This window comes from Amblyraja radiata, unplaced genomic scaffold (genome assembly GCF_010909765.2).
Source record: "Amblyraja radiata isolate CabotCenter1 unplaced genomic scaffold, sAmbRad1.1.pri scaffold_1253_ctg1, whole genome shotgun sequence".
NCBI lineage: Eukaryota > Metazoa > Chordata > Chondrichthyes > Rajiformes > Rajidae > Amblyraja > Amblyraja radiata.
Genome location: NW_022630436.1, coordinates 1 through 16,836, shown reverse-complemented (window position 1 = coordinate 16,836; position 16,836 = coordinate 1). Strand labels below are relative to the sequence as shown.

Sequence of the window (16,836 nt, the reverse complement as noted above, 5' to 3'; positions counted from 1 at the left end):
ACATGGGCCAAATGCTAAACTTCTAAGAATCTAGACGGTTATAACCTTTTTCCAAAGGTGAAAATGTAAAGAGTCAAGAGTGTTTTATTGTAATATGTCCTGAAACGGAACAATGAAATTGCAGCAGCACAACAGATGTGTAAACATAGTACTGTGTAAAACCCATAATAAACCACAAAAACATTCTGTATATATAAAAAAAAAACAAAGACAAATAAATAGATAATAGCAGTGCAAAGTAAAACAAAATGTTCGCAAGCCTATAATAGTTTGGAGCCTATTTGGAAGTTGTAGTGTTTAATTGCCTGATGGTTGGAGGGAAGAGGCTGCTCCTGAAACTGGGCGTTACAGTTTTCAGGCTCCTTCCTGTACCTTCTTCCCGATTTATCATCTTCTAATCATCAGATGTTTTCCAAAGTGGATCAATGCAAAGCATTCAGAACTTAACCCGCCTTCCCATACTGACCTTTCTGGCCTAGGCCTCCTCCACAGTCAGAGTGAAGCCCAATGCAAATTGGAGGAACAGCACGTCATATTTCGCTTGGGCAGCTTACGATCCAGAGGTATGTTTACTCTAATTTTAAGTAACCCCTGCATTCCCTCCACCTCCACCCCCCCCCCCCCCCCCATTATTCGCATCCTTGTATCCTTTCGTTATCACCTCTTCCCAGACTGATTCCTGGGATGTCAGGACTTTCATATGAAGAAAGACTGGATAGACTCGGCTTATACTCGTTAGAATTTAGAAGATTGAGGGGGGATCTTATAGAAACTTACACAATTCTTAAGGGGTTGGACAGGCTAGATACAGGAAGATTGTTCCTGATGTTGGGGAAGTCCAGAACAAGGGGTCACAGTTTAAGGATAAGGGGGAAATCTTTTAGGACCGAGATGAGAAAAACATTTTTCACACAGAGAGTGGTGAATCTCTGGAATTCTCTGCCACAGAAGGTAGTTGAGGCCAGTTCATTAGCTATATTTAAGAGGGAGTTAGATGTGGCCCTTGTGGCTAAAGGGATCAGGGGATATGGAGAGAAGGCAGGTACAGGATACTGAGTTGGATGATCAGCCATGATCATATTGAATGGCGGTGCAGGCCCGAAGGGCTGAATGGCCTACTCCTGCACCTAATTTCTATGTTTCTATGTTTCCCCAGCCAACAATGGGCCATTAGGGGCTCTGGCCTTTTCCTACCTCCAGTTCCCTTCCCCTCTACTTTCAACCTGTAGAAGGGACCCGACCTGAAACGTCACCCATCCTTTTTCTCCAGAGGTGCTGCCTGACCTGCTGAGTTACCAGCTTGCGTCCTGGTAAAGTAGCCATCCCGGGCACAATTCTCTTTCTCTCTCTTTGAGGATCAGTTGCATTAGGTTGAAAACCAGAAACATTTTTACCAACTACATTTACTCAGTCCACAAACCGAGAAGAAAGCTGCACTTTGTGTATTTTTCTTGTTGCAAAGCTGCATGTTTCTCTCTAGTTCCTTGTGTCTAAAGCTGGAATATTTTTAGAAGAAATGTGGACATTTTTGCCTCTCTGCCTTTATGCACACACACACTGTGCAACATAAAAAATAAAACACAATGATGTACCAGTGGAGTATTTAAAAAAAAAATAGTGTGCGTGGAAACATACATATAACAATTTATCATAGTTTAAAAAAAAAAAAAGTGAGAATAAAAGGGTAATTGTTAGGATAATGAATGAAAGCAGCATTTGCTTGTGTCTGCATTGAAGGCAATTGGCTTTTGGTGAGGGGGTGTAGAGAAGGAATAGGGGGGCATTACATTTTAATTGTTTGTTTGTTCTGCTGGTCCTTTATTCCCGGGCGGAAGTGCGCTTGCGCTGCACGTATTTCCGTGTTGTGACTTTCGTTGCTTTGATAAAGGTTGCAAAGGGATCGCGGCAGAGAGAAGGAGCAGCAATATTCAGAGCAGCAGCAGCAGCAGCGGCGGCTGCAAGCAGCGTCCTACCCCGTCGCCCTACCCTACCCTACCCTGGCCTACCCTGCCCTGGCCTTTTGTTCACTGTGTTTCCAAGGCAGGGTTCTGTTTTTTCTTCCCCCTGTGTCGATGTGGGGGATATCGAAGTGAAGGAGAAAGCCCAGAGCCCGGAATGGCAAGATGAGCCGTGCTCGGCTGCTGGTAGCTTTTTAACCCTTGCGGTGCTCAGGACGTGTCCCGGCCGGCCAGACCTGCACCAGCAACTGGATGCAGCAGCCAGCTCAGCCCAGCCCTAGCGTGGGTAAGGTCAGTGTTTTGTGCACACAGACACACACACACACAGACACAGACACAGACACAGACACAGACACACACACAAACACACACACACACACATACACACCACACACACACACCACACACACACACCCCACACACACAAATACACACCTTCACACACACACCATACACATCCCACACACACCCCACACACACACACACACACACACACACACACACACACACACCACACACAAACACACACACACACACACACACCACACACACACACACCTACACACACACACGCACACACCCCACACACACACCCCACACACACAGAGATACACACACACACACACACACACACACAGACAGACACAGGCGCACACACACACACAGACACAAAAGCAGACACAGGCACACACACACACATACTCAGACACACACACACAGACACACACACACACACACACAGACACACTTACACACACACACAGAGACAGACACACACACACACACACACTTCTCACAGACACCTTTCACACACACACATATCCCTCCCACATACACACACATCTGACACGTGTGTATATATACACACATAAACATATACACACACATTTATGTGTGTTTATATGTACATTTGTGTGTATTTATATATATATATATAGTGTGTGTTGATATATATATATATATATATATATATACACACACATACACGCACAGACACACGTGTGGATATATATATATATATATATATATATATATATATATATATAAATACATATATATAAATACATATACACACACATACACACACACATAAAGGAATAGCTTTGCAAACCTTGTGATTATGTGGATTGCAGTGTTTAATAAAGACCTTGTCTATTTAAGGAGGATTTAACACCAGTTGCGAAAATATTAGTAAATTCTCTTGTAACTTGATGTTTAAGAGAGTTGTTTGTGTTTAATATAACTGGCAGGGGTAAGGTAGATAATCCTTGCAGGTGTTCGAATCAGATGGGATTTGGGTCTGATCACTCTTGTACTTCTGATTTTTGTGCCTTTCCTATCTGAATTTTTTTTTGCAAGAATTGATTATGGGTGTGAGAGAAAAATCGTCTTTGTAAAACGGAATCTTTTACTATTAATGTGTTCCGTATTTAAGTTTAACAGATTACTTATCTCTGTGGAACATTTACAGAATGAATAATAATGGTGTATTTTTTGTTTAGATGAGAGGCCCCTTCTCAATTCCAGTTAAGTTACTTCATCATCCTAACTGACCAAATGGCTAAAAATATATGCATCTTGAATCGCTGTGATGACATTTAAAAATAGAGTTCCCCTCCACACCATTTTCCCTGTGAACAAAGGACATTTTACCGACAGTTATCTTATTTGCAATAATTATAAATATGGGGGAAAAAAATAATATCATGCTTACTTGTGGAAGTTCATGGAATACATAGATAGAGTCGTACAGCAGGGAACAGATCCTTCGGCCCAACTTGTCCATGCAGCCAAGTTCCATTTAAGTTAGTCCCATCTGCCCGCATTTCCTCTCCATGTGCCAGTCCAAGTGTCTTTTAAATGTTGTTTTAGTTTCTGCCTCAACTACCTCCTCTGGCAGCTCGTTTCATACACCCACCACTCACTCTCTGAGTGAAAAAGCTACCCCTCGGGTTCCTATTAAATCTTGCCTCTCTCACCTTTAACATATGCCCTCCGGTTCTTGAATCCCCCTACCCTAAGTAAAAGACAGTGCATCCAATAGACAATAGGTGCAGGAGTAGGCCATTCAGCCCTTCGAGCCAGCACCGCCATTCAATGTGATCATGGCTGATCATCTACAATCAGTACCCCGTTCCTGCCTTCTCCCCATATCCCCTGACTCCGCTATTTTTAAGATCCCTATCTAAGGGACTGTTCATAAGGGTCTGAAAAATTCATAAGGGACTTAAGTAATCTAAATGTATTTGTGTTCATTAACTAAACGTAAAGGGCTATTTTGTCATGGCATACATTTGTGTTTGTATCATAGAATATCCATGAACTTGAAGATTTTTTTCCACACGTACTTAAGATTGAAGTCATTCCATGGGAGTGTCACATTATAGACTCTAAGCTAACAGTATGCATTGATTTAGTGTGGCATTAGTCATGATTAGGTACCTACAAATATACTAGTATAATGTTTTTCTTTCAAAAATAAACTTTATTCAGAATGAAAAACTATATATAGAACAAAACCTGCACTGATCCAGCTTGCTCTCAACTACTGAATGGATGTTTAAACTCCTGTTGCTGGCACTACAGCCATCTTCTCCAAGCCTGTGAATGATTAAAAAAAAACAGTGTTGGAGTAAGTCAGCGGGTCAGGCAGCATCTCTGGAGGACCTGGATAGGTGACGTTTCGGGTGGGGACCCTTCTTCAGACTGATTGCGGAGAGAGGAGGAGAACCTCTTCAAAGTAGGCATACCTTGAGGAGATTTTGCAGTGGAGCTGTCGTAGAGTGATACAGAGTGGAAACAGGCCCTTCGACCCAATGTGTCCCAGCAACACTAGTTCCACTTGCCTGTGTTTGGTCCATATCCTTTCAAGCATGAATCTATCATGCTTATCTATCCATGTACCTGTCTAACTGTTTCTTAAAACGTTTGGGATAGTCCCAGCCTCAACTACCTCCTCTGGCAGCTTGTTCCACACACCCGCCACCCTTTGTGTGAAAATGTTACCTCTCAGATTCCTATTAAATCTTTTCCTCTTCACCTTGAACCTATGTCCTCTAGTCCTCGATTCCCCTACTCTGGGCAAGGGATTATGTCCATCTACCCAATTTATTCCTCTCATGACTTTATATACCGGCACGGTGGTGCAGCAGTAGAGTTGCTGCCTTACAGTGCTTGTAGTGCCGGAGATCCGGGTTCGATCGTGACTACGGGTGCTGTCTGTATGGAGTTTGTACCTTCTCCACGTGCACTGCGTGGGTTTTCTCCGAGATCTTCCGTTTCCTCCCACACTCTAAAGACATACAGGATTGTAGGTTAATTGGCTTGATAAATGTAAAAAAAATTCCCTAGTGTGTGTGGGATAGTGTTAGTGTACAGGGTATCTCCTCAAAGTATGCCTACTTTAAAGAGGTTCTCCTCCTCTCTCCGCAATCGGTCTGAAAAAGGGTCCCCACCCGAAACGTCACCTATCTAGGTCCTCCAGAGATGTTGCCTGACCCGCTGACTTACTCCAACACTTTGTTTTTTTTCCCTTTCGTAGGGTTGGAGAAGATGGCTTTAGTGCCAACAACAGGAGTTTAAACATCCATTCAGTAGTTGAGAGCAAGCTGGATCAGTACAGGTTTTGTTCTATATATTTTTTTTTCATTCTGAATAAAGTAACATCCAGTCAAAATGTAGAATCGAGGAACTGCAAGTGCTGGTTTACAGAAGAAACGCAGATGGCTGTGGAGGCCAAGTCAATGGATATCTTTATGGCGGAGATTGACGGATCCTTCTTGCGTGTGGCGTGCACAGCCTAAGGTTGTAAGACAACTTGTTCTATTTGATCTTATTTGATTGTGCACGCCGGGTTGATTGCATTAGTCGAAACAAGGTTGAAGGTTGCAATCTTCCACCCCGACGGATCCTTGATTAGTAAAGATGTCAGGGGTTATGGGGCGAGGCATAACGATGGGGTTCGGATGGAAAGTTAGATCAGCCACAATTGAATGGCGGAGTAGACTTGATGTGCTGAATGGCCTAATTCTGCTCCGAGAACTTATGAACATTGTGCTGGAGTAACTCAACGGGTCGGGCAGCATCTCTGGAGGTCATGGATAGGTGATGTTTCGCGTCATGGCCCTTCTTCAGACTGAATGATGAACCGTGATTATGCCGAATGCAAAGACAATGACCATCTTGCACCATTTGCTGTACTAAGAATGTAATGTAAGAGTCAGTAAATTTATGATGAATTTTAAATAGGCAGATTTATATCATTTTTATATTTCGGGTGCTATGCAGATGCAAGGAAATTATATCATCTCAAATTGATGTTGGATTGATGGGAACATGGAAGGTGTTTGGGAAATTATACACAGGGTTAAGAAACAAATCCTAGCGTTGTTGTAGTAAGTGCAAATTCCAGTATCTCTACTTCTTCAGATACAGGCCTAGTGAGAGGAAAGTTGTCCAGTGAAGTGATAATGTACACATATCAGAGAGATTCTGCGGTTTTCTGTTTAATGCTGACATTGGTACACTTAGTCTTGAAGCTCTTTGGGCATGAGGATAAAATGTAGTCCATTTGTTCTCCTGTGTAGAAAGGAACTGCAGATGCTGGGTTACATCAAGGATAGACACAGGATGCTGGAGTAACTCAGCTGGTCAGGCAGCATCTCTGGAGAAAAGGAATAGGTGACGTTTCGGGTCGAGGCCCTTTCGAAGACTGAGAGGGAAGTTAGACGTAAGAATAAGTAAAAAACAAATCAGAGCTGGCACCTGTATCCACATATCACATATCAGGCTGAAGAAGGGTTTCGGCCCGAAACGTTACCTATTTCCTTCGCTCCATAGATGCTGTTGCACCCGCTGAGTTTCTCTAGCATTTTTGTGTACCTTCCACATATCACTTGCTAAGGTTTGTTCTGCACCCATCCCTCTTGCCCAGCTATTTGCCCCCTGCTACCACCAGTCTGAAGAAGGGTCTTGTTCTGAAACGTTGAATATCCACATCCTCCATAGATGCTGGCTGGCTTGCTGAGGAGTTATTCCAGCATTTTATTTTCTGCTCCACAGATGCTACCTGACCCGTCGAGTTATTCCAGCTCCTTGTGTTCTGCTCCACTGATGCTACCTGACCTGCCGATTTACTCCAGTACACCGTCACTTTTCACCCCACTTCAATGTTAGCTTCTGCAGTGCTGCTCCAGTTATAGTTGTACATTGTGGAAACAGGCCCTTCAGCTCAACAAGCCCATGCTGACCAACGTGGCCCCATCTACACAAGTCTCACCTGCCTGCGTTTGGCCCATATCCCTCTATACCTCTCCTATCCATGTACCTGTCTGAATGGTTCTTAAATGTTGCGATAGTACCTGCCTCAACTACCTCCTCTGGCAGCTCGATCCTTCCACCCACCACCCTTTGTGTAAGAAAAAAAGTTGCCCCTCAGGTTCCTATCAAATCTTTCCCCTATCACCTTAAACTTGCAGCCTCTTGTTTTTGATTCCCCTACTCTGGGTAAAAGACTGCATTTACCCAAACTATTCCTCCCTTGATCTTATACCCGTCTGTAAGATGACTCCTCATCCTCCTGTGCCCCAAGGAATAATGTCCTAGCCTGCTCAACCTCTCCCTATAGCTCAGGCCCTTAAGTCCTGGCAACATCCAGTTAAAGAAATTCTGTGCATTTACCCGATTTATTCCTCTTGCGATTTTGTGCACCTCGATAAGATCACCCCTCATCCTCCTGTGCTCCTAGGAATAAAGTCCCAGGCTGCTCAACCTCCCCCTAAGGCTCAGGCCCTTGAGTCCTGGTAACATCCAAGTTAAAAAAAACTCTGCGTTCAGCCGATCTATTCCTCTGTTGATCGTGTACATCTTTCGCTGCTTCGGTCTGCTCTGACAAAGTTGGCCATCGGCCTCACAATACCCCTGAGGCGGAGAGAGTCGTGTAGGTTGAGGTTTTTTTTCCCTCGGGGACTATAAACAGTGTCTCCAGCTGCAGAGATGGGAATCTGTGCACGGGCACTGAATGAACAAAGATGGCTAACTGCATGATCTCCATCTTTGGTGACTGTAAAATAAAATGTAGTCTTCCAACACTAGATGGTGCCAGGAGAAACAAAGAACACTACAAACAAGAATTATCTTTCGTATTTATGGTCCAAATGCCCAGCCGAAGCCAGAATTGTTTGGAAAGTTCCAGAATTAAAAAAAAATAAAAAAATTCAAAGGCTCGTGACATGTAATAAATCAAAGATGTAGCAGAGGTTAAGGTCTGTGTTCAATGTATACATTTACACCAGAGGTAAACAAGCCAGACTGCAGAAAAATGTCCATAATTTTACTCGAAACAAGGAACTGCAGACGCCAGTTTTACAATAGAATGCACAGAGTGCTGGAGTAACTCAGCAGGTCAGGCGAGCATCTGCGGAGAGAATGGACAGACGGTGTTTTGGAACAGGAGCCTTCTCCAGACTGATTGTATGTGGTACTGGGGAGAAAGGTGGGCAAGTGAGAGGTGGATATAAGCGAGGAGATGAAATGGGTTGTCTTCCTTGTTTGTCGCATTGACTAAACAGTAACAGCTTTTTGCTGGTTATTTGGCTCTCAAGTGTGAACCCATGTATTTAAGCGTAATGGAAATTGAATTTTCATCCCCTTTCATAATGCTGTTTGCTGGAAATCTAAACCTTTGCTCAGGACACTGGATCCAGGTCTGACTGAAGGCTGCATTACTTCAGCTCCCTATTCCCATGTTAACTTTACACCCCATGTCACTGGTCTCCTTGACCATCTCTGTCCCACTAACATCTAGTGTTGATGCCTTCACTTAATATTGTATAACTGATTTCAGAGGAATTATCGCCTATAGATAGATACTTTACGGTGTAAAACACAGAACAGTACAGGCCCTTCAGCCCACAAAGTCTGTGCCGAACACGAGGTGCATACACCCACCACCCTTTGTTTGAAAAGAAAAGTTGCAGCTTGTGTTCCTATTAAATCTTTGCTCCCCCCCTCACCTATGCCCTCTTGGTTCTTGATTCCCCTGCTCGGGATGAAAGATTGTGCATTTATCCTATCTATTCTTCTTGTGATCTTGTACACATCTATAAGGTCACCTATGTTCATTGGATTTCAATGAACTCCAATAATAAGAACTTCACCTTTTCCAATTCAAAGTGTATTGTCACTGTGTCTGTTGTGTGGAAAATGCCTCCCCTCGGGCTGGGGTCACTTCTGTCTGGGAAGAATTGATTCTTAGAAAGCTCATTGCCTCATCATATATTCTGATTAATTTTATTTGTTTTCAAATACTTGTCCATTTTTTGAAAACAAGCTACTTGCCTGCATTTCCATGGTAGTATCGGGGGTGTTGTTCACTGCTGTCACACTGAGGGCAATCGTAGCAACTTTGGGACTTCCAAGCATGTGCCGTTTAACATGGTGATAGACACAAAGTGCTTGAGTAAATCAGCGGGACAGGCAGCACCTCCAGAGAGAAGGAATGGGTAACGTTTTGGGTCGAGACCCTTCTTCAGACTGAGTCGGGTGGGAGGGAGGCATAGGGATATAGAACGTCAAGGTATAAAAACTAAAGATCAAAGGGGATAGAGGTTAGGGAGCATGTAGATTGGATCAATGCTAGCTGAGGGGAAGATGACCATGAGGCATACAAAGTAAAATTTAATCAGGAAGGCATTCAAACTAGTTAGAGAACTAGGGAGGAAAGAGAGAGGGAAAGCAAGGGTTGCTTGAAGTTATAGAAGTCAATATTCATACTGACGATAGACACAAAAAGTTGGAGTAACTCATCGGGTCAGACAGCATCTCTGGAGAAGAGGAATGGGTGACGTTTTGGGTCGTGTCATGTCCCTTATACAAACCGCTGCCCAAGCGAAATATGAGGTGCTGTTCCTGCATTTACATGGTGCTAGCTGTCAACAGTTCAGGCCTCATCCACACTGTCGCACTCTTCTCCTGGGGAATCTGGAAATTACTTGAGTTGACTTGAAAGTAAGCTGTTTACAAACTAATCCCACTGAAAAATACACTGAAAATGTCACGCTTCCTTGCTTGAGCTCAAGTCAGGGTTTAAACGGCCTACTAAGCCACGATTAAAGTTCTGTCTATTTTCTGCGTCTGGCAGAATTTGAAGGGATTTTAACTCCAAGATACTGCAAATATTTCAAAATATAATGGCTTGGGGGGGGGGGGGGGGGGGGGAAATCTCGAACTTATGTATATTATAAGCTTTAATTCAGATTTTAGTTAAGTTTGGAGATATAGCCCGGAAACAGGTCCTTCAGCCTACCGATTCCGCAGCGACCAGCGATCCCCGCACATTAACTCTATCCTACACACACTAGGGGCAATTTACAATGTTACCAAGCCAGGTAACCTACAAACCTGTACATCTTTGGAGTGTGGGAGGAAGCCGAATATCTCGTAGAAAACCCACGCAGGTCACGGGGAGAACATACAAACTCCATACAGACAGAACCCGTAGTCAGGATAGAACCCGGGTTTCTTGACGCTGTAAGGCAGTGACTCTACCACTGTGCCACTGTGCCGTCCACATTTTCAGGCGATTTATAGAGATTCGTAGAGTTGTACAGTGAGGAAAGAGGCCCTTTGGCACAACTTGTCCTTACCAACCAAGATGCCTACTCATAATCCCATTTTCCTCTTTCATATAGTTCTCTATTGTCTAGTATGCATAGCACCGTGACATTCTTTTGCACAACCACAAATACATAGTCACCACAATTGAGGCGCTGTTTTTAAAACAAGAAAGGGGGAGAAAAAAATAAATAGAAAACACAATCTATCCAAAGTGTAAAGTCCAGTCCACTTGTTGGAACTCCTGTGTTTGTGCCCATATCCCTGTAAACTATTCATGTCCATGTACCTGTCCAAATATATATATTTTTTAAAGTTGTGATTGTATCTACCTGTACTACCTCCTCTGGCAGCTTGTTCCATTTACCCATTTACTCATCGCCCTTCAGTGTACAGAAGTTAGCCCTTCACATCCCCTTCAAATCATTCTCCTCTCACCTTAAACATTGATTATGCTGGTGGCCTTGCTGGGGCAGCATGAAGTGTAGATGGAGTCAATGGAAGGGAGGTGGTTTTCGTGATGGTCTGGGGTGCGTCCACAATCTGCTAATTTTTGCTGTCTTGGATGGAGCTGTTCCCAAACAATGCGTTCAATAATTTAAATTTAAATGCGTACCATAAAAAGCTCTTCTTCATTGGTCCCGAAAGATAGGAAATTTATTTGCATCGTAGCTCTTTGTGCTTATTTGCAATGAATCATTTATAACTATTCTCTTTTTGTTCCCCAGGTAGTTTCTATTCGTGTGAAAGACGTTATGAATTACAAAGGTCTGTATACAATTCAGTGCTTTATTATTCAGTAATTCTGGACTCTGGTCCCCCTTATGGAAAAAAATTCAGCCTTCCAATCATTCGAAATTAGTGGTTTTAAATAAAAAGTGTTCTTATGCATATTTTAGTTTTTTTTAGTTTAGAGATAGTTTCGAGAGTGTGGGAGGAAACCGAAGATCTCAGAGAAAATTCACGGGGAGAACGTACAAACTCGGTGCAAACAGCACCCGTAGTCAGGATCAAACCTGGGTCTCTGGCGCTGTAAGGCAGTAGCTCTACCACTACGCCACGGTGCCGCTTAGGAGGAAAGCCACGTGGCTTAGGAAGAAATCTGAACATCATAGTATTGTCCTTCATCTAGATGCCATCTTTGGGAATGTGCAAAACGACTATATTTTGCTCACGTCTATTCACTGTTTAGTTTAGAGATACAGTGCAGAAACAGGCCCTTCGGCTCACGACTCCGTGCCGACCCGTGAACCTCATGCACTAGCACTATCGCACACACTAGGAACAAATTTATACCTCAGCCAATTGGCCTACAAACCTGTACCTCTTTGTAGTATGGGAGGAAATTGGAGCACCCGGAGAAAAGCCACGTGAAGATCGTACAAACTCCTTACAATGCTTGCTTAAGTCCTCCACATTTTGCAACCACGTGCCGTTCAATAAGGAGTTCTGGCTGGTTCAGCCGATGGTGCTTCTGTATGAAATTGGAAACAAAACAGTTCCTAGCTGCCTTTGAAGAAATGTGCACATAGTGACGCAACATTGTTTAGGTTTATTATTGTCATATGTACCGAGTTACAGTGATAAGCTTTGTTTTACAAATCCAAATAGATCAGATATACCAGATAGATACAATCAGTTCAAATGCAAGTACAATAGATGGAGCAATGGGGAAGATACAGAGTGTAGAATACAGCATTTTGTAGTGCATTAGTTCCTTAGACAAAGTCCAATGTCCTCAATGGTGAATCGAACAGTGCTCTAGCTTATGGAAGGACTATTGAGAATGCTGATAATGGAAGGGAAGACGCTGTTCCTGAGTCTGGCGAATCGGAGCAGGGAGAAGAAGGGATGGGACAAGTCCTTGATTATGTTGGCTGCTTTTCGGAGGCAGAGATGGAGTGTAGATGGAATCAGTGGATTCACAAAACAAAGGAGGAGGACTTGCCTTCCACCACAGTGAAGAGTGTTGTGGTGGATGTTTGTGTTAAATCGTATTGTGTAGTGTGTATTTATTTGTAAGTGTATCGCTGCTGCAGCACCAGGGATGACTTCATTATACCATTTAAATACAAAATGAAGGAGGAGCAGATGGGATGGTTTTCAAAATCGTAGAACTAAATTTTGTGACGACACAGAAGCCCATTGCTATTGATTACCCTTCCGAAAGAAAACTACCCACCTGTCCATTAAGTACCCCCAACAAAACATTGTCTACTCATCATTCAATTTATGGGTAAAGTGTTTTCCAATGATCCTTTCCATATATTGGCATCCTATATTAATTGATAATGTTTTATTATTAATGTTTAGTGTTTTATGTGTCATTCCTAACTGTCACTGTATGTCATGTTGTCACTTGCGGGCGGAGCACCAAGGCAAATTCCTTGTATGTGAATACTTGGCCAATAGACTTATTCATTAATTCATTTTATCCTACTCCACTATTATTTAAACCTGCAATGTCATATTTTAAATCTTAGAGTCATACGGCACAGAAACATGGGGTGAGAATCCAGAAATCAGAGGTGCAAAGGGACTTGGGATTGCTGGTGCAGGATTCCCAAAAAGTTAATTTGCAAGTTGAATGGGTAGTATGGAAGGCAAACACAATGCCAACATTTATTTCAAGAGGACTAGAATTCAAAAAACAGTGATGTCATGCTGAGGCTCTATAAGGCCTTAGCATGACATCAGGCCGCATTCGGAGTATTGTGAGCAATTTTGGGTCACATATCTGAGGGAGGATGTGCTGTCTCTGGAGAGTGCCCAGAGGAGGTTTACAAGAATGATTGAGTTAACATATGATGAGCGTTTGACAACACTGGGCCTGTCCTCGCTGGAGTTTAGATGGATGAAGGGGGACCTCATTGAAACTTACCGATTAGTGAAGGGCCTGGATAGAGTGGATGTGGAGAGGATGCCTGTGCTGGATCTCCAGAAGATTATTTTTTAATATCCTGACCTTTACCATTACATGCAGTATTTTCTTTCACGTGAATAAATTATTATTGTCCCACAGACAATTGTATTAAATCTAGAAATGCTCCATATGAACAAACATAAGGAGATTATTAGAGAATGTAAACTCTTGTGTAAACATTATTAAATCAAGAAATCAGTCTGATTTTGGAAAGTCTCCAAAACATTGGATTCTCCAAAACAAATCCCAATTTTCAAAATGAAGATTTGATTCGATTCTGGAAGGATAAAGCAAAATTATTTGCTGGAATGGCACAAAATGCTAGAGTAACTCAGCAGGTCAGGCAGCAAACCTGGAGAACATGAATAGGTGACGTTTTGGGTCAGGACCTTTCTTCAGACTAAAGTCCTTCAGGATGAAGAAAGGTCCTAACCCGAATCGTCACCTATCCGTGTTCTCCAGAGATGTTGCCTGACCTGCTGAGTTACTCCAGCACTTTGTCCAGCATCTACAGTTCCTGGTTTCTAAATTTCGAGGCCATGATCTATTGAGATATTTTTTCTTCTTTCTACCATCCATGGTTTGTGGATTTTCAAGCTCGTGCTTTAGTTGCATTCAATTATTACCACCTGAAACTTTCTTGGTAACGAGCATAAGTTGAATTAGGCCATTTGGCCCATCAGGTCTACATCGCCATTCAATTACATCTGATCTATCTCTCCTAACCGCACTCTCCTGCCTTCTCTCCATAACCCCTGACACCCGTACTAATCAAGAACCTATCTATCTCTGCCTTAAAAATATCCATTGTCTTGGCCTCCACAGCCTTCTGTGGCAATGAATCCCACAGATTCACCATTCATTGACTGAAGAAATTCCTCCTCATCTCCTTTCGAAAGGTACTTCGTTTTATTTGGCTGTGCTCTGTGGCCTAGACTTGGCATCACATCACTCCAGTCCTCAAAAAACTTCACTGGCTTCCCATCTCCCACCGGATCACCTACAAAATCCTGGTCCTCACCTACAAAGCCCTCCACCATCTGGCCCCCCCATATCTCACTGACCTCCTCTTCCCCCTACCAACCCTCACGGTCCCTCAGATCCACATCTGCCGGTCTCTCTCCATCCACAAGTCAACCTCGCAGTTTTGGGGACAGAGCTTTCTCCAGGGCAGCTCCCAGGCTCTGGAACTCCTCCCCCAACTGATCCGCAATTCCGTGTCCCTCACCATCTTCCAGTGCCGCCTCAAGACCATCTCTTCACCTCTGCCTATCCTTAGCCCCACGTCCCCGTCCCTTTTCATCTGTGCATTAATTGCCTCATACTGTGTTTTGTATTGAATTCTGTCTTTACTTTGTGTACTAGTCATGTCTCTACTATTTATTTCATTCCCCTTACATGTTTTTCCTCTACATGCTCAATTTTTGTAAGGTGTCCTGAGACTCTTGAAAGGCGCCAGTAAATAAAATTATATTATATTATTATAGATCTCCCACTAGTGGAAACATCTTCTCCACATCCACCCGATCCAGGCCTTTCACTATTCGGTATTTTACAATGAGGTCCTCCAACATCTGCAGTTCCCTGTGTCTACCTCATTTCCTGGAATGGACTATCTTCAGTAATTTGCATGTGCGTTGATTTTGCTATTGTTACAAATTACTCTAAAATACTTTTGTTGTCCTGCCCATAGAAATGATGCATTCAGTGGGCTGCAGTAACACCAGCTGCTATCAGTCTGAGAAGGAGGTTGCTGACGATGTGAGCAGCGATGAACAGTTTGACTTGTGTTCGTCTCAACCGGACAAACATTACGGGAACAGCTACAAGCCCATAAGCTGCGTGAAGCAGGAGTCGCCGGAGGAGCCGAATTCCCAAATGGGCGTCGGGAGAACCGCAGAGGCCCAGGACGACGTGAAACGGAGGAAAAACATTTTCCGAGCGGGGAAGAGAGGAAGGCCGGCTGGGACGACGAAAGCTGCTGGCTACAGAACCAGTACGGGCCGACCTTTGGGAACAACAAAGGCAGCTGGGTTTAAGACCAGCCCGGGCAGGCCCTTGGGCACGACCAAGGCAGCAGGATATCGGGTCAGCCCTGGAAGGCCGCCAGGTACCATAAAAACTCTCTCCCACATCTCTGGTCTCGATTTCCCCTCGTGTAGCAGTGTTGCTTTTAGCTATTCGATGGTCCGTAACAAAGCATCAAGTGGCCCTTCTGTAACCACAAATAGAAACTTGGAGCTGAATCAGTAAAACGTCAGCACTGTTTTTCTATAATCTGTTTGTTCCTTTAAGAAGTAGGGTAACTTTTTATACAAGATATTGATCTAAACACACGTACTATAAGATCTTGTTAAACAGCATAGAGGTTGTGGAATCCTGGCCCTAAAATAAAATGTCTTTGGAACATTACACCTGTTAGTTACAATATTTTGCATTTTGCTATTTGGCACTTGTTAGGGATCCTTTGACTGGACATGTGCAGTTTTCTATCATTTTAATTATTTTAGTTACACTTTTTCCCATTGGGAAATTTCAAAAGAGGAGAGGGTGTTAATCTCCACAAACACTCGTCTTAAAGAGGTTAAGCCTGAAAGCAGTAGTCATTCACTGCAATCTTTGGCTACAAAGTGAAGCTTACGACTGAGGCCGTTGTGAAAGTTGTCTACAGCAACACCTCATGGAAGAAGGACATAGAGTGCTGCAGTAACTCAGCGGGTCAGGCAGTGTCTCTGGAGAACATGGACGTTTCGGGTCGAGACTCTTCAGAATTCTGGAGAGCATGGATCAGTGACGTTTTGAATCGGGACCCTTCTTCAGTCTGAAGAAGGGTCCCAAGCCAAAATGTCACTTATCTATGTTCTCCAGTGATGTTACCTGACCTGCTGATTACTCCAGCAAATTGTGTCTTTTTTGTACAGCAGCATCTGCAGTTCCTTGTGTCTCCGCTTCATGGAAAATAGCTAACTCCAGCTTTAGTTACTGTTCTTGAGGGTTGATTATCAAGATGGCATAGAACTTTGTATGGCAATCTGTACTTTATAAAGTTTTCTGTTGGTAACCAGAATCTTTAATTACCCATGAATAACTACTGCAAACTTCTCAACATTGCTCTCTAAATTTTGTTTTAGGAGTCGCTCTCACCTGCTCTCGAAGTTGGGTATTACATGATCTGATTCTCACATTTGTGTATAGACTATATTAATATTAGTGTTAATAGTTGTTAATAGGATGTTAACAGAAGCCGGATGTGTACTCTTAATTTCTGGGGATACAATGCAGTTGAATTTGGTAAATACCCAGTTAGTTAAATGGAGCAGCAGGATATATTAATGAGGAGAT

At 43.1% G+C, this 16,836-nt stretch overlaps 1 protein-coding gene across 3 annotated transcripts; it reads left to right on the top strand.

Annotated features, from left to right (window-relative positions):
• The first annotated feature begins 1,845 nt into the window (after positions 1-1,845).
• cunh5orf24 (chromosome unknown C5orf24 homolog) lies at positions 1,846-15,906 on the top strand. 3 transcript variants are annotated; one of them, XM_033016592.1, is made up of 4 exons: positions 1,847-2,244; positions 3,209-3,215; positions 11,300-11,339; positions 15,188-15,906. In XM_033016592.1, exons 3-4 carry the CDS (start codon positions 11,327-11,329, stop codon positions 15,745-15,747), a joined length of 573 nt encoding a protein of 190 aa, XP_032872483.1. In that variant the 5' UTR covers positions 1,847-2,244; positions 3,209-3,215; positions 11,300-11,326; the 3' UTR covers positions 15,748-15,906. The 3 variants fall into 3 exon arrangements, with proteins under 3 accessions (XP_032872481.1, XP_032872483.1, XP_032872482.1); XM_033016590.1 differs by lacking the exon at positions 3,209-3,215 and having other exon boundaries at positions 1,846-2,249; XM_033016591.1 differs by lacking the exon at positions 3,209-3,215 and having other exon boundaries at positions 11,299-11,339.
• The last annotated feature ends 930 nt before the right edge of the window (positions 15,907-16,836 follow it).